This window comes from Myotis daubentonii, chromosome 9 (genome assembly GCF_963259705.1).
Source record: "Myotis daubentonii chromosome 9, mMyoDau2.1, whole genome shotgun sequence".
NCBI lineage: Eukaryota > Metazoa > Chordata > Mammalia > Chiroptera > Vespertilionidae > Myotis > Myotis daubentonii.
Genome location: NC_081848.1, coordinates 1,518,492 through 1,539,856, shown reverse-complemented (window position 1 = coordinate 1,539,856; position 21,365 = coordinate 1,518,492). Strand labels below are relative to the sequence as shown.

General features: G+C 45.0%; 1 protein-coding gene across 5 annotated transcripts in view; it reads left to right on the top strand.

Annotated features, from left to right (window-relative positions):
* The window catches only part of ARHGEF12 (Rho guanine nucleotide exchange factor 12), a 204,515-nt gene extending 184,034 nt beyond the window's left edge, over nucleotides 1–20,481 (top strand). For all 5 annotated transcript variants that reach the window (XM_059707604.1, XM_059707606.1, XM_059707605.1 and 2 more), the window contains 11 exons: nucleotides 521–598; nucleotides 2,143–2,218; nucleotides 9,222–9,389; nucleotides 10,931–11,018; nucleotides 11,694–11,780; nucleotides 11,924–12,003; nucleotides 12,502–12,735; nucleotides 15,454–15,921; nucleotides 18,540–18,853; nucleotides 19,532–19,601; nucleotides 20,032–20,481. In XM_059707604.1, coding sequence (XP_059563587.1) covers nucleotides 521–598; nucleotides 2,143–2,218; nucleotides 9,222–9,389; nucleotides 10,931–11,018; nucleotides 11,694–11,780; nucleotides 11,924–12,003; nucleotides 12,502–12,735; nucleotides 15,454–15,921; nucleotides 18,540–18,853; nucleotides 19,532–19,601; nucleotides 20,032–20,042 — 1,674 coding nt within the window. In that variant the 3' untranslated portion in view covers nucleotides 20,043–20,481. The remainder of the gene's footprint in view (nucleotides 1–520; nucleotides 599–2,142; nucleotides 2,219–9,221; nucleotides 9,390–10,930; nucleotides 11,019–11,693; nucleotides 11,781–11,923; nucleotides 12,004–12,501; nucleotides 12,736–15,453; nucleotides 15,922–18,539; nucleotides 18,854–19,531; nucleotides 19,602–20,031) is intronic.
* The last annotated feature ends 884 nt before the right edge of the window (nucleotides 20,482–21,365 follow it).

Sequence of the window (21,365 nt, the reverse complement as noted above, 5' to 3'; positions counted from 1 at the left end):
TGGTGGGCGCTGCAGCGATGGGGGGGCGGTGATGGCCACAGGTGCATTTGTTTTAACTTTGTTGTATTACCTTTCTATGCTGAGTTCAACAGTTTCATAATTTCAAACTTCAATGTTTCTAATTTACACCTTTCTTTACTATATTTTACGAAAAAGGTAGAAACATTAATACATATATCTTTCTGTTTAATTGCTACTAAAATTTTAAAAAAATTAATTTCCAGGGGGCGCTGAGTAATATTTTTTCTGGAAAGGGGGTGGTAGGCCGAATAAGTTTGGGAACCACTGGTTTACATGCTCAGAAAACAAATACCAGCTTGTGAGTCCGAAAAGATTGAAGAACAGCCAGAGGTAAGACAGGAACTAGGAGAGCTCTCAAAGCCCAAGGAGAACTGAAGGAAGGTGGAGCGTCCGTCTGTCTGGTGTCGCACAGAGCTCAGTCAGTGCCGTGTGACTTAGGAGCAGGGAAGGCTTTGAGCTCCGCAGCAGTAACCTTTGCTCTGTCCCGTCTGCTTCCCAGCGTTTAGAGGACTATCAGCGCCGCCTCGACACCTCCAGCCTGAAGCTGTCCGAGTACCCAGACGTGGAGGAGCTCCGGGTGAGACATGGTCGGCAGTGACTTGGACCGTGAAATCACTGACGGCCGCAGGAAGCGGTGCCTCTGAGGGTGATGCTCGAGGCTCAGTTCTTCCTTCTGAACGCTGTGTCCCTGGGGGCTGCTTTGTGTAGTCTTCCCCTAAGGCAGCGGTTCTCAACCTGTGGGTCGCGACCCCTTCGGCGGTCGAACGACCTTTCACAGGGGTCGTCTAAGACCGTCCTGCATATCAGATATTTACATGACGATTCATAACAGCAGCAACATGACAGTTATGAAGTGGCAACGAAAATAATTTTATGGTTGGGTCACAACATGAGGAACTGTATTAAAGGGCCAGAAGGTTGAGAACCACTGCACTAAGGAATGTTTTCTATGGGAAACTTTTTTGATAAAAATTTGCAAGAGACGAAAAAACATTACTTGTTAGGTTATATTATTGTGTTGTACAGTTTGAGTAAGAATAGGGCTGTTTGCTATGGGAACTTTCCAGATTATTGAGTGAAGCAAGGTAATTATTTTTCCATGAAGTTCCTCAGAAAGTTGAAACCATTATGCAAATGATAGGGAAATATTTATTAATTGTCGCTCTGGTACATGCGGCCTTTCTGTTAATCACTATTTAGGATTTTAAATCTTTCTTACATTGTTTCACTGTTGGTTGTTTTGGCAGATTAATTTGGTGGCTGTTAAAACTTCCGTGTCATATATAACTATTTACCAACAAGCATGCTTGTGCTTATCCCCGGCCAGAGAGCGAGGTTTTCCTAGAGCTGCTTTATGCTAAAGGCGAGACTCCGACTCCACCATTCCTCCCGAGAGCGAGCCTGAGTGCTGCTCCTTAGACGTTCCCTTGCCACCAGAACCTGGGACTAGAGGCGTCTTACAAACCAGCTTAGCAACATCCTCATCTGGTTATTGATAGAAAATGCAGGGATGGTGAGAATCTGATGGCTGAATGCTCACAGCTTCACTTTCATAAGCTGGGTCATCTGTTGAGAGAGATTTAGAAGGCAGCACTTCTGAGAGTTTTTTTAGAAAATGTTATGCAGCTTACTTGAACTTACTGTTTATTTCATTTCCAATAGTTGACAGATATCAATAATAGTGAATGTAAGTGGTATTTTTATACAGTAGGTCTTCGGGTTTCGACGGAGATCCGTTCCTCCGGCACAGCGTAACACGATTTTTGCCGTAAATCGGAACCCACCTACATAAGCACCTATGTCACTCACATGGAGCACATACACAGCAGTAATGATGTGAAATGGTAAAATAAATTTAAAAGAAAGATAACAATTTCTGACCTTTACTTGTGGTAAATAAATAATAAAAAATATAAAGCACATATGTACATACGTCAAAATGACGGAACTTTTTTTATATATAAATAAATGAGAGATGGCGACATAACCACGAAATGACGTATGCCGAGTCAGACATAACCCGAGGACTGTCTGTATTAAGAATTTCTTGAAAAGAGACTAAAATATTATCTCACTAAGAACTTAGAAAGAATTTCTGTATAATTCTTTTTATTTTGACAGAATTTGGATTTAACAAAAAGGAAGATGATTCATGAAGGACCATTGGTTTGGAAGGTGAATAGAGATAAAACTATTGGTAGGTCTAATGTCTGTCAGTTTTGGGGAGACTGAAGAAAGGAAAATAATAGGAAAGTTGTTTTTTTTTCTTTTTTTTATTGATATCATATTATCTTTTATTTAGTTTTTTAATTGTTTTATTGCTTAAAGTATTACAAAGGGTATTGCATATGTCTCCTTTTTTCCCCCACTCTTGACAATCCACTGGCCTCCCCTACCCCCCAGTGTCTTATGTCCATTGGATATGCTTATATGCATGCATATAAGTCCTTCAGTTGATCTCTTACCCCCCCCCCCCTCCTTGCCCCCCTACCCTCCCCGGCCTTCCCGCTGCAGTTTGACAGTCTGCTCGAGGCAGCTCTGCCTCTGTATCCATTATTGTTCAAAAGTTTATAATGGTCTTTATTATCCATGAATGAGTGAGATCATGTGGTATTTTTCCTTCATTGACTGGCTTATTTCACTTAGCATAATGCTCTCCAGTTCCATCCATGCCGTTGCAAATGGTAAGAGTTCCTTCTTTTTTACAGCAGCATAGTATTCCATCGTGTAGATGTACCACAGTTTTCTAATCCATTCATCTACTGATGGGCACTTAGGCTGTTTCCAGATCTTAGCTATGGTGAATTGTGCTGCTATGAACATAGGGGTGCATATATCCTTTCTGATTGGTGTTTCTGGTTTCTTGGGATATATTCCTAAAAGTGGGATCACAGGGTCAAATGGGAGTTCCATTTTCAGTTTTTTGAGGAAGCTCCGTACTATCTTCCATAGTGGCTGCACCAGTCTGCATTCCCACCAGCAGTGCAGGAGGGTTCCTTTTTCTCCACATCCTCTCCAACACTTGTTGTTTGTTGATTTGTTGATGATTGCCATTCTGACAGATGTGAGATGGTACCTCATTGTTTTGATTTGCATCTCTCGGATGATTAGTGACTTAGAGCATGTTTTCATATATCTCTTGGCTTTCTGAATGTTCTCTTTTTTTTTTTTTAAATATATTTTATTGATTTTTTACAGAGAGGAAGGGAGAGAGATAGAGAGTTAGAAACATCGATGAGAGAGAAACATCGATCAGCTGCCTCCTGCACATCTCCTACCGGGGATGTGCCCGCAACCCAGGTACATGCCCTTGACCGGAATCGAACCTGGGACCTTTCAGTCCGCAGGCCGACGCTCTATCCACTGAGCCAAACCGGTTTCGGCTGAATGTTCTCTTTTGAAAGGTGTCTATTTAGATCCTTTGCCCATTTTTTGATTGGATTATCTTCCTTTTGTTAAGTTGTATGAGTTCCCTATAAATGTTGGAGATTAGGCCCTTATCAGATATGACATTGGCAAATATGTTTTCCCACACAGTGGGCTTTCTTGTTGTTTTGTTGATGGTTTCTTTTGCTGTGCAGAAGCTTTTTATTTTAATGTAGTCCCATTTGTTCATTTTCTCCCTAGGAGCTGTATCAGTGAAGAAATTGCTTCAGCATATGTCTGAGATTTTGGTGCCTTTGGATTCTTCTAGAATTTTTATGGTTTCCTGTCGTACCATTTAAGTCCTTTATCCATTTTGAGTTTATTTTTGTGTATGGTGTAAGTTGGTGGTCAAGTTTCATTTTCTTGCATGTATCTGTCCAATTTTCCCAACACCATTTATTGAAGAGACTATCTTGACTCCATTGTATGTTCTTGCATCCTTTGTCAAATATTAATTGAGCATATTGGTTCAGGCCGATTTCTGGGCTCTCCATTCTATTCCATTGATCTATATGCCTGTTCTTGTGCCAGTACCAGGCAGTTTTGAGAACAGTGGCTTTGTAATAAATCTTGATATCTGGTCTTGAGATCCCACCTACTTTGTTCTTTCTCAAGATCGCTGCAGCTATTCGGGGTCTTTTTTTATTCCAGATGAATTTTTGGTGAGTTCGTTCTAGATCTGTGAAATACGCCATTGGTATTTTAATGGGAAGTGCATTGAATTTATAGATTGCTTTGGGTAGTATGGACATTTGAATGCTGTGGATTCTACCAATTCATGAACACAGTATGTTCTTCCATCTGTTTATGTCTTCCTCTATCTCTTTTTTCAACGTCCTGTAGTTTTCTGAGTAGAGGTCTTTTACCTCTTTAGTTAAGTTTATTCCTAGGTAGCTTAATTTTTTTGGTGCGATGGTAAATGGGATTGTCTTTTTAGTCTCTCTTTCTGAAAGTTCACTATTGGTGAATAGAAATGCAATAGATTTCTTGGGGTTAATTTTGTATCCTGCTACATTGCCAAATTCATGTAGTAAGTCTAGTAGTTTTTTGATGGAGTCTCTAGGGTTTTGTATGTATAATATCATGTCGTCTGCAAATAAGGACAGTTTTACTTCCTCTTTTCCAATTTGGATGCCTTTATTTCTTCTTCTTGCCTAATTGCAATGGCTAACACTTCCAGTACTATGTTGAACAGAAATGGTGAGAGTGGGCATCCCTGTCTTATTCCTGTTCTTAGGGGAAATGGTGTTAGTTTTTGTCCATTCAGTATGATGTTGGCTGTGGGCTTGTCATATATGGCTTTTATTATGTTGAGGTATGATCCTTCTACTCCCACCTTGCTGAGAGTTTTTATCAAAAATGGGTGTTGTTGCCGAAACCGGTTTGGCTCAGTGGATAGAGCGTCGGCCTGCGGACTCAAGGGTCCCGGGTTTGATTCCGGTCAAGGGCATGTACCTGGGTTGTGGGCACATCCCCAGTGGGAGATGTGCAGGAGGCAGCTGATCGATGTTTCTCTCTCATCGATGTTTCTAACTCTCTATCTCTCTTCCTTCCTCTCTGTAAAAAATCAATAAAATATATTTTTAAAAAAAAATGGGTGTTGGATTTTGTCAGATGCTTTTTCTGCATCAATTAATATGACTGTGGTTTTTATCTCTCAATTTGTTTATGTGATGTATCACATTTATTGATTTGCGGATATTGTACCATCCTTGCATCCCTGGGATAAATCCTACTTGGTCATGGTGTATGATCTTTCTGATGTACTGCTGGGTCCGATTTGCTAAGATTTTGTTGAGGATTTTGGCATCTATGTTCATGGGGATATTGGCCTGCAATTCTCTTTCATTGTGTTGTCTTTACATGGTTTTGGTATTAGGGTGATGCTGGCTTCATAGAATGAGCTTGGAAGTGTTCCTTCCTCTTGAATTTTTTGTAGTAGTCTGAGGAGGATAGGTTTTAGTTCTTCCTTGAATGTTTGGTAAAACTCCCCTGTGAAGCCGTCTGGTCCTGGGCTTTTCTTTGCTGGAAACTTTTTGATGACTGCTTCAATTTCTTTCATACTTATTGGCCTATTGAGATTTTTAGATTCTTCCTGATTGAGTTTTGGAATGTCTTATTTTTCTCGGAATTTGTTCATTTCCTCCAGGTTGTCTAATTTGTTGGAGTAGAGTTGTCCATAGTATTTTTTAACAATCATTTGTATTTCTGTGGGATCTGTTGTTATTTCGCCTCTATCATTTCTGATTTTGTTTATTTGGGTCCTCTCTCTTTGCTTCTTGGTGAGTCTGGCTAGAGGTTTGTCAATCTTGTTTATCCTTTCAAAGAACCAGCTCTTGGTTTCATTGATTTTCTGTATTGTTTTTTTGGTCTCTATGTCATTTATTTCTGCTCTAATCTTTATCATCTCCTTCCTTCTGCTCACTCTGGGCTTTTCTTGTTGCTCTCTTTCTAATTCTTTGAGATGTAGATTTAGATGATTTACTACCATTTTTTCTTGTTTGTTGAGATAGGCCTGTAGAGCTATAAACTTCCCTCTCAGGACTGCTTTCATTGTGTCCCAAAGGTTTTGGATTGTTTTGTTTTCATTGTCATTAGTTTCCAGGATGTTTTTAATTTCTTCTTTGATCTCATTGGTAACCCAATCACTATTTAATAACATGCTATTCAGCTTCCAAGTGTTTGAGTATTTTGGGTTGTTTTTATTGTAGTTTATTTCTAATATTATGCCATCGTGGTCTGAGAAGATGCTTGGTATGATTTCAATCTTCTTGAATTTGGGGATACTTTGCTTGTGACCCAATATATGGTCTATTTTTGAATATGTCCCATGAGCCCTTGAGAAGAATGTATATTCCGTGGCTTTGGGGTGAAGTGTTCTGAAGATGTCAATTAAGTCCATCTGATCTAGTGAGTCATTTAGGATTGCTGTATCTTTGCTGATTGTTTGTCTAGAGGATTTATCCAGTTACGTCAGTGGTGTATTAAAGTCCCCTACTATGATTGTATTGTTGTCAATCTCTCCTTTGATATCTTCCAGGAATTTTTTTATGTATTTGGGTGTTCCTGCATTGGGTGCATATATGTTTATCAGGGTTATATCTTCTTGTTGTATTGATCCCTTTAGTATTATGAAGTGGCCTTCCTTATCTCTTGTTATGGCCTTCACTTTGAGGTCTGTTTTGTCCGATATAAGTATTGCTACCCCAGCTTTTTTTTCATTTCCATTTGCCTGAAAGATATTTTTCCATCCCTTCACTTTCAGTCTGTGTAAGTCCCTTCTTCTGAGGTGGGTCTCTTGTAGACAGCAAATGTATGGGTCATGTTTTTTTATCCATTCAGCCACTCGATGTCTTTTGGTTGGAGCATTTAGTCCGTTTACATTTAAAGTTATTATTGAAAGGTACTTGTTTGTAGCCATTTCTTTTTTTGTGTGGCTGTTTTCTTTCTGAGCTTTTTATTTCCTCGTTTTACACCAGTCTCTTTAGCATATCTTGCATTGCTGGCTTGGTGGTGATAAACTCCCTTAGCCTTTTTTTGTCTGTGAAGCTTCTTATTTCCTCTTCAAGTTTGAATGATAGCCTTGCTGGGTAGAGTATGCTTGGATTCAGTCCTTTGTTTTGCATCACTTTGTAAATTTCCGTCCATTCTTTTCTGGCCTGATGTGTTTCTGTTATGAAATCATTTGATAATCTAATGGGAGATCCTTTGAATGTAACTTACCGTCTCTCTCTTGCAGCCTTTAAGATTCTCTCTTTGTCCTGAACATTTGCCTTGGTAATTATGATGTGTCTTGGTGTGGGTCTTTTCGGGTTCACCTTGTTTGGGACTCTCTGTGCTTGTGTGATTTTTTTCCCCCCATCTCTGGGAAGTTTTCTGATATTATTTCTTCAAATAGGTTTTCTAACCCTTGTTCCTCTTTCTGTTCTTCTGGCACCCCTGTTATTCGTATGTTGTTTCGTTTCATGTTGTCCCATAGTTCCCTTAGGCTCTCCTTCTGTCTTTTAATTTTTTTCTCCAATTGCTGTTCAGTTTGGGTGTGTTTTGTTTCCCTATCTTCTAATTCGCTAATTCGGTCCTCCACTTCTCCTAGTCTACTGTTGAAACTTTCAATGGAGTTTTTTTATTGCAGCTATATCACTCTTCATTTATTCTTGGTTCTTACATAATTTATTGATTTTTTTCATCTGTTTCTTCTTGCTTCTTGCATAAGTTGTTGATTTTTTCCTCCATTCGATTTTTGCACTTTAGGACCCTTATTCTGAATTCTTTTTCTGTCATGTTGCATGCCTCTGTATCACTTAGCTGCTTTTCTGGCGAGTCCTCCTTTTCTTTCGTTTGGGGGTTTCTTTGTCTCCCATGTTTGATTGTACCTCCATATCTAGATGTTGAGTTGTTCAGTGGCGGCTCCTTGGGTGGCAGTGGCTCCTCAGGCTGTGGTTGCTCCTCGGAGGGTTGTGGTATCAGCTGCTCCTCAGTTGGCAGCAGCTCCTCTGGTGGGTGCTGTTCACAGTTGTGGTGGCTCCTCTGGCTGGTGGGGGGAGGCTTCACACACAGCTGCTGTTCCTCAGACAGAGGGTGTGGTGATCAGGAGGCTGCTGTTCCTTGGATGGGGGTGGCCTACACAAGCAGCTGCTACTCCTTCAAATTGTTACTTTTAATCTCTTAAGCGGCTTCAGGGCAAGGTATTTTCCAATAGGGTGTGTCAACTGTCTTCCTCCCAGGCAAGGCAGATGTCTATCCCCACAGGCAAGGCAGATGTCTATCCCCACAGGCAAGGCAGATGTCTATGTGGCTGTGTGAGGGAATGACTGAGCCAAGGAGACTTGGGGTGTCTGCCTTCTGAGCTCTGTCCCCCAAGCCCCCAGTGCTGGCTTCTGCTTTCACAGCTCCAGTCCACTTCACCCTCCCTCTGCCAGAGCACAAGGTGGGTGGCTCCATAGGGAATGTTTGTGCCTTGGCCCTTTAAGAGGGTGCTTGAACTTTCAGCTGCCACTCCCTGGCAGACAGGACCCCACTGCTTTTCACAGCTTGATGTTATGTGGATACCTTCCTCAGTTTGGTGCTCTCTGCTGGGGAGCCCAGCTCTGGGATTAGATCCCAGAATTCACAGTGGCACCTCCCCCCCCCCCCCCCCACCACCACCGGCTGAGATCTCCCTCTGGGACTTCAGTTCCCCTCTATGGGTCACGTCTCTGCCCCTCCTACAAGTCTCTATGCCGGCTCCACCTTCGGTCCTTTGGTATCAGGGTTCTCTCCTATGAGTTTTCCGTTGATTATTCAGGAAGCCTTCTCGTATTTCAGTTGTAATGCCAGCTTGTTCCCGGGAGGTTGACCATGCAGCATCCTCCTACTCTGCCGCCATTTTTAATCTCAGGAAAGTTTCTTAGAAGAGAGAACCATTTGCAATTTTCAGTTACAGCAGTTAGCATTGCTACTTTGTGTTATTCGTGCACTTACAGGAGATATGCTTCTGTGGTTTTATTATCTGTGAAGGGTGTTACTTGTTCGTGTGGGGGTGAAACAGGAAACTGTCATGATTCAGTCCTGTCTCCATCATCCATGCATCTGCGTGAGTCTGGGCTTTTGGATCATGAGGCTACAGCTGTCTGTGTTGAGGAACTGTTGCTTTTTGATTTTTTGTCAGGCTGATACTTCAGGGTAATGGAGGCCATTTTTTTCCCCAGAAAATTTCTCTGTTGAATTTTTATAAAATTTATAAAACACGTCTCAGTTTCTGTACTAATCACCCATCCCTGTGTTTTTATCTCTAGATCTGTACACATTGCTGCTGGAAGACATCCTTGTGTTGCTACAAAAGCAGGATGATAGGTTGGTGTTACGGTGTCACAGTAAGATTCTGGCATCCACAGCTGATAGCAAGCACACATTCAGCCCTGTCATTAAGCTGAATACAGTGCTGGTTCGACAAGTGGCCACAGGTGAGGATGTCTGCTGAGTGTTGCTAACCTTCAGGTTCATGGTAAAGTTGTGTACGATATTTAGTGTTATTTACATAGAACAGCTGGCATAAAGTTTTGTTCTTTTCATATTCTTATATAAATTAAATGATATTTATTTACTGCTTGGGAAGTGGATTAAGAGTTTATACTCCCAAATTAGGACACCCAGACTCTCTGAACAATTTTCTGCATTTGAAAATTTTCTGCATATTACTTTGGTCTTTTATTCCATGTTCAGATCATTGATAGACAAAAGGCTTTCATTTGAGTGGTATGTTTTTTGATTTGGTAGGGAAAGGGGCAAAACCTCAAGAGATGGGTGTAGTTTAGATTTTTGAAATCAGTTTAAGCCAGCAAATTATATATTAGCTAGTGACCCAGTGCACAGAATTCGTGCACATTAAAAAGAAATTAGAGAAAATATTTTAATATTGCTATTTGCCTTTTCCCTATAATAGAAGTGTCAGAGATGAAAGAAAATTAGTAAAATGTATATGAAAGTCTTCCTCCTGTCACAGTCTGGGGCACACCATGGGAACCACAGTCAAGTCCCCACTCACCCACGTGCACCTCGAAATCGCGCAAGACCCAGACCCGGCCAGCCACACCCCCATTGGGCTAGATCCAGGCCCAGCTGGCCCCATCCCTTCAAGCCCTGCCGGGTGTGGGGTGCAGCCTGAGGTCCCCCAGCCTGGGCCAAGGGGTGTGTCTTGAGATCCCCTGGCCTGGGCCAGGGAGCACGGCCTGAGGTTTTCCCGTCAAGCCCCGCCAAGCAGGGGCACAGCCTCAGGTTCCCCAGCCCAGGGTGGGGCAGGAGACATGCCTTGAGGTCCCCATCAAACCCCACTGGGGTGGGGGCACAGCCACAGGTCCCCTGGCCTGGCACTGGTGCAGGGGGCGTGCCTTGAGGTTTCCCGTCAAGCCCCGTGGGGGTGGGGGGCATGGCCTGAGGTCCCCCGTTAAGCCCTGCCAGGCAGAGGGGGTGCGGCCTGAAGTCCCTTGTCAAGCCCCACCAGGCAAGGGCCGCAGCTTAAGGTCCCCTGCCCTGACACAGCACCATGCAGCCTCAGGTCCCTGCTGATTGCTCATTAAGGCTCATTACAGGACTCGGCCTCTGCTGTGGGCGCAGCCATCTTGGTCGTTATGGTTTGACGGTCAATTTGCATGTTCCCTCTTTATTAGATAAGATGATATTGACAATGAGATCCCTTTTAAAACTCGTTAGTTCCATGATAGCAGTGTAAATTTAGGCACTTTGTCTAATTATTTCTAGTGAATTACTGCGGAGTCTGTGCTAGTGTTTATCATCTTTGCTTTGTAGCAGTATTGTAAACACAGTAGAACACAGTCTGTTGTGCAAAGTTTTAAGTGTGTAACTTGGTGAATTTTCATGAAGTAAACACATGTTTACAGAGTGAACACATGTAACCTTTACCTGACTAAGATGCAAAATAGTACCAGAGTCTAGAAATGGCCTCTGTGGGTCACACTGTGAGGCATTTTTATCTTTTCTTTTCTAGATAACAAAGCTTTTTTTGTCATCTCCATGTCAGACAATGGAGCCCAAATCTATGAGCTGGTGGCACAGACAGTTTCGGAAAAGACTGTGTATGTATTAAACATCGCTGTTTCTCTAACTTTTTAAATTAAATCTCTTGGGGTGACATGAGTTAATGAAATTATATAGGTTTCAAGTGTGTAATTCTGTGATGCATCGTCTGTATATCGCATTGTGTGTTTACTGTGCAAAGTCCATCTCGTTCCCTCATCATGGACTGGGCCCCTTACCCTTTATGCTCCCACCCCTTGGTGCGCCAATGCTTTCAATATCCTGACTATAATCTTTCACAAACGTAACATTGTTTCTGCAATAGGACCTTGAAAACCAAAAAATAAGCAATTCCTCTGTATTCTTTTAGATAGTTTTTCTAAGAACGTGTTGCTTTTTAGACTGATGTCCCTTATTTTGATTCTGTTCTACTGAAAGTATGTTTTCTAAAGAAAAAAATGCAGAAGGGTCATGGGAAGTGTTTTAATGGGCAGTGTGTTCATGATATTGTTAGGATTTTCTTTAAGGTAGAGTTATAATCGCTGCTTAATAGAGATTTATGATCATGTCAACATAAATATGATCTCTGTCAGAAGTACAGTTTCTTGTTTGGTTGGTTGGTTTTGGTTTCTGGTATATTTGTTTTAGTTTTTATTTTTGCGTTCTCAGTGTATTTGAAGGCCTTTCTTTTTCCTTCCCCTTTTGTATGTGGGATTCTTGTAAAAATTCCACAGCTGGCAGGACCTAATCTGTCAGATGGCCGCATCGGTGAAGGAGCCGTCCACAAAGCCAATCCCATTACCACAGTCACCACCTTGCGAGTGAGTGTGCCTGGGCCTCTTTGAGGAATGTCTTTGTTTGTTTGTTTTCTTTGGGTCAGAACAGGAGTGGGTGATGTTTGCATTTTGTTGCGAGTGTGTGTAGGCACCTGTGATGTTTAACGATGGTCTTCTTTCTCCTACAGAGGAGACAATGACGACAGTGAGCCTCCCAAATTGAAGGCGGAGCCTCATGGCGTTTCAGTTGCTGGCCTGCAGAGTCCAGGTAAACTTACCTGCTAGTTTCCTGGGAAGAATGTGGTCCACGTGTTGCTTATTAAAATGCACAGAAACCGCTGGCCACCTGACTCAGTGGGTGAACATCGACCTATGAACCAGGAGGTCACAGTTCGATTCCCGGTCAGGGCACATGGCCGGGTTGCAGGCTTGATCCCCAGTAGGGGGTGTGCAGGAGGCAGCCAATCAATGGTTCTCTCTCATCATTGATGTTTCTCTCTCTCTTTCCCTCTCCTTTCCTCTCTGAAATCCATAAATATGTTTTTTAAATTGCACAGAAACTTGAACTCTTTTTGTTTTAGGCAGGTTCGGGCATCAGTTTTTCATTTTAACAAACTTTGCTCGTGAGCCTTCTGTGGGCATTATAGCACTGCTCTGACTTAACAATCTCGGTAGTTCATGTGATCATTTTTTCCCCAAGTATTTCCTGAATGCTTCATGTTAAAAGTTAAAAGATATGTTCTACTTTTCCTATTTCATTGAACAGACAGAGATTTGGGATTAGAGTCTCCCTTACTATCATCAAAACCTCAGTCTCATCCACTGGGCACTACTGGGAAAGCAGAGGCAGACGAACTCTCTGTGGCTGAGAGGCGGTTTGCACAGGCGCAGCACGCAGAGCGAGCTGTCAAGGAAGCAGGAGTAAATGACCAAATCACAACCTCAGACCCATACGTGCCTGTCTCGGAAGAGCGGTGGGCATTGGACGCACTGAGGAACTGTAAGTTTGATTCATAAGTTCACACAGATTCTTAGTAAGTACCAGAGCTGTGTCATGTACTATGCAGTCATTTAGGGAGAATCTAAAGAAGTATAAACAGACTTTTTTTGGTAGAATTTTACAGTCTAGTTGGGAGGATAATGGAAACATTGCCCATCTTTTTAAGTAAACACATAGGGACGTCCAAAGTGATCTGGTCAGGGGGACCAGGGCAGGGAGGCATCAGGAAATGAGAGCCTTCAAGGGTGGGTAAGTCTCTGATAGAAGAGTAGAAGTTATTCAGCAAGAATATGATGGCACCAAAAGCACAGCAAGGGGAAACGGAGGGTGTTCAGAGGGCAGGGGTAGACGGCTGGCCTGTGGGAGAGCCTGCAAGCACAGGAGCTGTGTGAGACAGAGCGCAAGGGGCAGATGGTGGTGCTGCCCACCTGCTGGAGCCTTGAACGCTAGTCTGAGTCTCCTGAACTTTACGGATGGCACAACACCGTGTTCAGAGGGCTTTTCCAAACTACAAATTACTCTTCTCATATGCTTGTGGCACTTGTAGTGTTCTCTGCCGGGGCCCATCCTCACACACAGACACACGTGAACACACACACACACATGCACTTACCCAGGGGTGTGGGCAGGCCTTGCCACTCTTAGCTGCCCCTCCTCGCCAGCCGCTGATGATCAGCTGCAAGTGGGAGTGGGGGTGGGGGAAAGGCTGAGAATGATGGCTCTAACTGTAGAGATCCATTTGAAGTCTTTAAGGTTATGACTAATGAAAAAGATTTGAGAGCTGTGAAAGGATTTTAATGGAAAGAGGTTTAGAGTGGTACACTTACTGTTAGACTGTTGTAGTAGTAGCATGGACTTGAGCCTAAAGGGTTAGAACTAGAATGGTGTCAGAGGAATAAATATAAATTGAGGAGTCAACAAATATTTAAAGCAATCGACTTGTTTGGATGTGAGGACAAAGAAAAGGAAATAGAGATAATGTTAGTATTTTTATCAGATAGAAAAGTCAAAAAGGACCACCACTGCCCACTGTCACACTTGCCCCCCTTTTTTAATTTGCCAGAGATTGTGGGCTTAGTTGTAAAACATACTGAGCTTAAGACAATGAATGGTAAAGCATTAAGGGGAAGCTGGAGGTTGCAGTTTCAGGCTGGGATTTGGGAAGGGCTGGGAGGGAGGTGGATGTGAGCATCACAGCCACAGGGATTCAGAGTGTCTCTTGGAAGTGAATGCAAAGCAGGAAGGCGAGGTCAGAGCCTTAGGCCTCCAGGCAGGAACAAAAGATAGAAACTAAGACGGAGCTGAAAGGGGGCGTTGGTCTCGCTTATTCAAACCTGATGAATTCTAGATTCTCCGGAATGAACATTGGTCATGATTTCTCTTTTAAAAATTGTTTTTTTCAATTACATTTCAAATTCAATATTATATTAATTTCAGGTGTACAGCCTAGTGGTTAGGCATTTATAAGTACAATAAAGATTTCTGATGGTTTGACTAACCTTGTCCCAACTGTCATTGTATGAGGGGCCTTACAGCATACACTTGCCTATTCAAAGTTAAATTGGTTCTTTTTTTTTTTTTTTTAACAACTTAAGGAAGCTATGCCATGAATAAGGTCATTTTAAAAAAACTAATTACTATTCCCTTTTGAAATTATACACATTGCCAAATCATTAGAATTAAATATTTTTACAGGGAAGTTTATTTTCTTCACCACTTAAGGAAAGTCTTTAGTTTATTATCCTATATAATAAAATAGTAATATGCAAATTGTCCCCTCGACCAGAAGTTCAACTGGAGTTTGACCAAGGGGCAGGGCCAGCCTGCCAACTGCCCGCAGCCCCTCCCCCTGGCCAGCCCAGCCCAATTGGCCCCGATCTCGGTGGGCCGGCTGGACACCACCCATGCACAAATTCGTGCACCGGGCCTCTAGTCCTATATAATAAAAGCCTAATATGCTAAGTGTCCCACCAGTTGACAGTTTGAACAGTTGCTATGATGCGCACTGACCACCGGGGGGGGCAGATGCTCCAGCCATTAGGTTAGCTTGTTGCTAAGGTCTGGCCGATCAGGACTGGGCACGATAGGCCAGACACGCCCTGAAGCCCTTCCACAGTCCCTCCCCGGCTGGCCAACCTCCTGCAGTCCCTCCCCGGGCTCCGTTGTGCACCAGTGGGATCCCTCAGCCTGGACTGCACCCTCTCGTAATGCGGGACCCCTCGGAGGATGTCAGAGAGCTGGTTTCAGCCCGTTTTCCGCAGGCCAGGCCGAAGGACCCCACTGGTGCACCAGTTCTCTAGTAAATGATAAAATAAATGTTCTTTGTGTTTAATTAAATTAGAAAAATAATGCCTATGTGTATAGTGTCTGCTTCTGGAAAAACAGAACTTGCAGAGTTTTTGTTGTCTAGCTTAGCAAAGCTTCTCGGCCTCTTTGGGCCTAATCCCAGTTACTAGCAAAGAAGAAAAGTGGAAGAGGACGCAGTTGGTTACTTAGCAGTTCTCAGTAGGAGCACCTCCCGTGACAATACCTGGATTTTTCAAGTCCAGTTTAATATTATATTGTCTGTAGATGGTGCTTTATTTCAGAAAATAAAAATAATTCTATGAAATTAATATATTGACTGCATGTTACTAAAAAGGTGCTAATGGTACTCCTTTAGTTTGGGTTTCAGTCTGAGGTCACAGTTGACGTGCCTTCCCCCGCTCAATCTTGCAGTGGGCTTGTTGAAGCAGCTGCTGGCACAGAAGCTGAGTCTGGCTGAGAAGAGCGCTCAGGAAGATTGGCCACGTTTTTCCAGATGCAGGATGGCCTTCCCGGGGATGCAGGCAGACAGTGAGACCCAGAACTTTGAAATGATGAAGGCCTGTCCTGCTCAAAGACAGACGCCCTTGAGAGCTGGAGCAGGTGGCCTTTCAGCATGCAGCAGTCCACGGGCCTCAGCGGACTCTCCTCCTCCACGGGACCCCATGGTCCCAGCATTCCAGGAGGGCCAGGCAGGCAGTGCTGCGGTGACGGGCCGCACACCTGTCCCCCTGGAGGCCCCTCCTGCAGAGCCGGAAGGCGGTCTTGATGAGAGTGGGGAGCACTTTTTTGATGCCCATGAAGTACACAGTGATGATGACCCATCGGAGGGTGAGGGAGCAGTTAAACAGGAAGAGAAGGACGTTGCCGCACACATCTCAGGCAAGTGCTCTCACCGTACACTTCAATGGCGATTGCCACTACTGTCCTGTGTGTTGAAACAGATGGTGTTTGGGTTTGCAAGCATTGTGTATGTGTATGTTATTTATTCTTTATCACACTAAGTAATTATTGAATCTACTCTAGTGCTAGGAGATACAGCATTGAATAAACATAAAAATCAACTCTTCTCATGAAATTTAGGTGCTAGTAGGGGGAAGAGTATTCTATATGTATATAAAAGGCTGCCCTTGCTTGTTTGGCTCAGTGGATATAGCATCAGCCTGTGGACTGGAGGGTCTTGGGTTCGATTCTGGTCAGGGGCACAGGCCCGGGTTGCGGGCTCAATCCCCAGTGGTGGGCGTGCAGGAGGCAGCCAATCAATGATTCCCTCTCATCATTGATGTTTCTCTCTCTCCCTCTCCTTTCTCTCTGAAATCAATAAAAATATATTTAAAAAATGAAATAAAACAGTAAAAGGCTAAGTGAGCAACCGACTGTCCGTCTGACCGACGAACTGGCCAGTACATATGACATGCACTGGCAATTTAAAAATAAATGCTGCCATAGCCGGTTTGGCTCAGTGGATAGAGCATCGGCCTGGGGACTGAGGGGTCCCAGGTTTGATTCAGGTCAAGGGCATGTACCTTGGTTGTGGGCACATCCACAGTGGGGGGTGTGCAGGAGGCAGCTGGTCGATGTGTCTCTCTCATCGATGTTTCTGACTCTCTATCCCTCTCCCTTCCTCCCTGTAAAAAATCAGTAAAATATATTTAAAAAATAAATAAATAAATAAAAATGTTGACTCTCGCATGCGGAATACATGTAAAGCTCTTGAAATAGATAGTATTAAAATCCCCCATGAAATGACTTGTAACGGACTTAGTGAAGCTACCTTTGGAAATAGCATATCTATAGATAATATTTAAAATATATCTAAACGTGTGATTCTTTGTCCTAAAAATGGGCACGTTCATAAACTAAATCATTGGTTCTCAACCTTCTGGCCCTTTAAATACAGCTCCTCATGTTGTGGCCCAACCATAAAATTATTTTTGTTGCTATTTCATAACTGTAATGTTGCTACTGTTATGAATTGTAAATATCTGATATGCACAATGGTCTTAGGCGACCCCTGTGAAAGGGTCGTTCAACTGCCAAAGGGGTCGCGACCCACAGGTTGAGAACCACTGCACTAAATGAAGAAAATTTGGATATACACGATGGCGATTTTCATGCCTATTTGAGTGATGATTCCATCCATTCAATGGATGATGCCCAAAAGGAAAATTTTCCCATCGAATTTCTTAATAGTCTTACTCCTTTGGGAATGCCATATCATAAATTAAAATTGAAAGTGGGTGCAATCATCATGCAGCTGAGAAATCTTAATAGTAAATGGGGTCTTTGTAATGGTACCAGATTTATTATCAAAAGATTATGACCTAACATTATCGAAGCTGAAGTATTAACAGGATTGCAGGTAGGGAGGCTGTTCTGATTCCAAGAATTAATTTGTCCCCATCTGACACTGGCCTCCCATTTAAATTGATTCGACGGTGGTTTCCTGTGATGCCAGCATTTGTGAGGATTATTAATAATCACAAGGACAAACTCTAAACAGAGTAGGAATATTCCTACCTGAACCTGTTTTCAGACATGGTCAGTTATATGTTGCTTTCTCTCGAGTTCGAACAGCATGTGACATTAAAGTTAAAGTTGTAAATACTTCATCACAAGGGAAATTAATCAAGCACTCTGAAAGTGTTTTCACTTTTTTTTTTGGTCATTTTTTTTTTATTGCTTAAAGTATTACAAAGGGTATTACATATGTGTCTTTTTTTTTTTCCCCACCCTTGACAATCCCCTGGCCTCCCCTGCCCCCGTGTTTTCACTCTTAATGTGGTGTACAGGAAGATATTAGAATAAGGTCAATCAATTTATCAGTCATTTTTTTTTATCAATTTGTGTTTATATCATGGTTTTTTTTGGTTTTATTTCATGTCTTTGTTATATCATATTGATATTGTTTATTAATCAATTTATATATTTTCATACACATTTTACTGATTTTCTTTCATCTCTGACACTTCTATTATAGAGAAAGGGCAAATAGCGATCTTAAAATATTTCTTCTAATTAATTTCCTTTCAATGTGCACAAATCTGTGCACTGGGCCACTAGTGATAAATATGTAAGCAAATAGAGTCAGATAGAAGAAGTCTTCACCGGAAAATCAGTCGGACTGCGGGTCACAGAGCGAGGGGCGGACGAGGGACCAGAGCTGGGGGCCGAGGAGTGAGGAGCCGCAGGGGAGCAGGGGAGGGGAGGGGGGGGGCGCAGCCAGGGAAGCGGTGGCAAGATCGCATCGGAGCTTTATAGTTTCCAGCTTTTAACTTTCCAAATGCTAACGGGTATGAATGACCCAGAAGGTACCGTGGAAATTGCTAAGTTTCCCTGGAACCCGAAGGGAGCCCACGAGGTTGCGCTTCAAACGTGGGAATGCGGGAATCGCCGGCTTTCCCAGTCTTGAGTAGCTTTTAAAGCCATCGCCGTGTCGCCGGCCCCTGTCTGTGTGCCAGGGCAGCCCTCGCCTCACCGCCTGCCCGTCTCTGCCACAGGAAACTATTTGATCCTCGACGGCTGGGACGCCGCGCCCGAGAGCTCCACCGAGGAGGAGGGCGCCGCCTGGCGGCCCCCACAGCCCAGGACGGGCCCCGCCGTGGACCCCGCCCCGCCGCAGCGGCCCGCTTCCCGGAAGGCCCTTTCCGACGGGGCCCGGTCACCCCTCAGCCCGGAGCCCTTGGCCCCGCAGCGCCGGGGAGCCCTGGAGGGGGTCTGCTTGGAGGCCCGGAGGCCCCCCGCGTGCACAGACTCCCAGAGCCAGGTCCTGGGGTGCATCCGCCAGATCGAGGCCGCCCTCGAGCACTTAAAGGTACCGCGGCCTCAGGGCTCGGGGGGGGGGGGGGGGGGGGCACGCGGACTGGACGGGGCGGACTCGGGGTTTGCAGTGTGTGTTCTCTGACCCTCACCCGTGGAAGGGCTGATAAGGAGCCGAGGCCGGCACTGTCTGTCTGGTTCAACGCCCGGCGGCCGGGGAGCTGCCCGTGCGCCGGGAGGAAGGGTGTGTGTCCTGGGACCGCCCGCCCGGGCGCTGGGGAAAGGAAGCGGCACCGCACGAGGGGTTTGTGGCGAAGCTGTCACCCCGCCTGGCCGCTTGTCAAGCCTGGCACCGGGGGTTTCTGAGGAAGGGCTTTATCGGCGTCCGAGTGCAGCCCCCCGGCCCACAGCCGTGCAGTGGGGCGGTGGGGACCGGGTGCCCCGGGTCACGGCAGTTTCCCTGGGGCGGAAGGGAGCGTCTGAAAGGCGAGTGCAGGCGCCCCGGTCCGGTGCCAGCTGCGCTCTCTACTGTCTTCTCACGGGGGAACAGTAAGTCACTCATATAAGACGGAAAACGGCAAAAGGAATGAAATGTACTTTTTTCCCTCCACTAACAAAACTTTGTGTTTATGTTGCAATTTGGAAGCATCCCTGTAATACTGAACATTTTTCTTATTTTCAAAAATAATTTTTTATGACGTTCAAATGGAAAACCGATGCTTTTACTTTCCAGAAGGTGGAGGAAAGCTATACCATTCTCTGCCAAAGGCTGGCTGGGTCCGCCCTCACCGACAAACACGCAGGTACGTGAAAGTGGTGGATTCCGGACTCCGGAGTTCTGCCTGAACAAATGCATGAGATGATTTCTTACTCTTTAAAACAGAAGCCTCAGGAGGCTCCTTTTCTTCTTTGTCTTTAAAAAACTGTTTGCAAACACAAACAAATTAAATAAATAAATATTTAAAAATGCTTCCAAACATCAAAAACCACCCCCTCACCCCTGTGCACAGCGGGAGGCAGAGCAGAGGGGCTGCTGACCCAGTGCCCTGGGGCCGCGGGCGCGGTCCTCCTGGCCTCGCTGCCCTTTGTCTGTGGGGCGGGCGGTGCTGAGCTCAGCAGTTCACGGTCATTGGCTCGTGGGTGAGGCCGCCCTGGCCCAGAAGCAGACAGAGCCGCCCCGGTGTCCCGTGTCCTCTCTTCTTTCTTTGATCCCTGATGTCCTTATTCTTCCAGACAAAAGCTAGAGCTGCACGTCCTGGAGGTGGCTGGAGTTGAGCATCGGCACATCCTGGCCCCGGTGTGGAGGGAGAGGGCGACAGAGGGGCTGCCTGGCCTGTCCCGGGCCCAGAGCAGGACTGTCCTTCCCCGTCGGCAGCGGCCCTGCTGTCCGCCAGGGAACCTCCGCTCCGCACTCTGCGCGCCTCACGACCAGAAACTCATTTTGATTCAGAACAAAAACCAAATGCAGAGAGCTCTGGTGTCGGGTATGGAATTTTATTTAGACCTAAGAAAATGAGAAAATCAGATGTATTTATTTGACTTCATTCCACATTTGAAAGCACATTTTAATTTCTATCTTGCTGTGTTTTAATTATGTAGTGAGACTTTTGTCCCCTTATATTTAGTTCACCAAAGACCAGTGGCTCCTGAAGCAGAGAGCTCAGGAGGGGTGGCAGGAGGCTGGGTGGAGAGAGCGCAGCCGGGGGAGGAGCACCCAGCCTTCCACTGTGTCCAGCTGCTGCCCAGTGGCTGCTCCCACCTGACCTCAAGGCAGAGCCGGGCCTGTGCTCCCCAGGGGGGCAGAGCGCAAGGCCCCCTCCCCTCCGAGGCCAGCACTGCGCTCCCGCTGGGATCACTGAACCAGAGCCTCCTGTGCTACAAGCAGCCACTGGGAATGGGTGTGTTTTCTTCTGTTGTTTTCTTTTCCATTGAGGGTTGGGATTTGGGCGGGAAAGGAAAGCAAATTTTATTTTCTTGACTCTAATTTGTTTTTCTTAATATTGCTTCATCTTTATAATTATACATTGGACTACAGCACGTGTGTTCCTGCAGGTGAGCAGGAAGTAAAAGCAAAAACAAGTGGAGGTGCCTCAGATGGCAGGGGTGGGGTTCCGAGGAGGGCAGGTGGCAGCAGCCGGAGGAGTTTGGGAAGGTCTGCAACTGAGTCACTCCTGAGTGGAAGTGGGAGCCACTCGGCACAGGCACTGCTGCTCCGGTGGTCAGTAACATTTCCGTGCCTGGAGGTGTGACTCTGATGTTTGCACGGATGGTGCCAAAGGGCTCAAGTAAAAAGGAGAGCCAAGAGTGAGTGGAGAAAGGGTGGAGGAGGCAGAGCTGCCCGGACCAGCTCCCTGCTGGCGCTTCTCCCTGCTGGTGCCTGCCTGCCTGCCTGCCTCACAGACGCAGGCCAAGCGCACTGGACCTGCCGGCGAGTGGGGGAACGCCTGCCCCAGGATGGCCAGCCGTGTTGGCAGCACCCCACAGAGGACAGAGGTCAGAGTAGTGGCTCAAGAGCGCCTTCAGTTATATTGTTTTCTGTGATTTTCTTTGTGCATCAGGTATATATG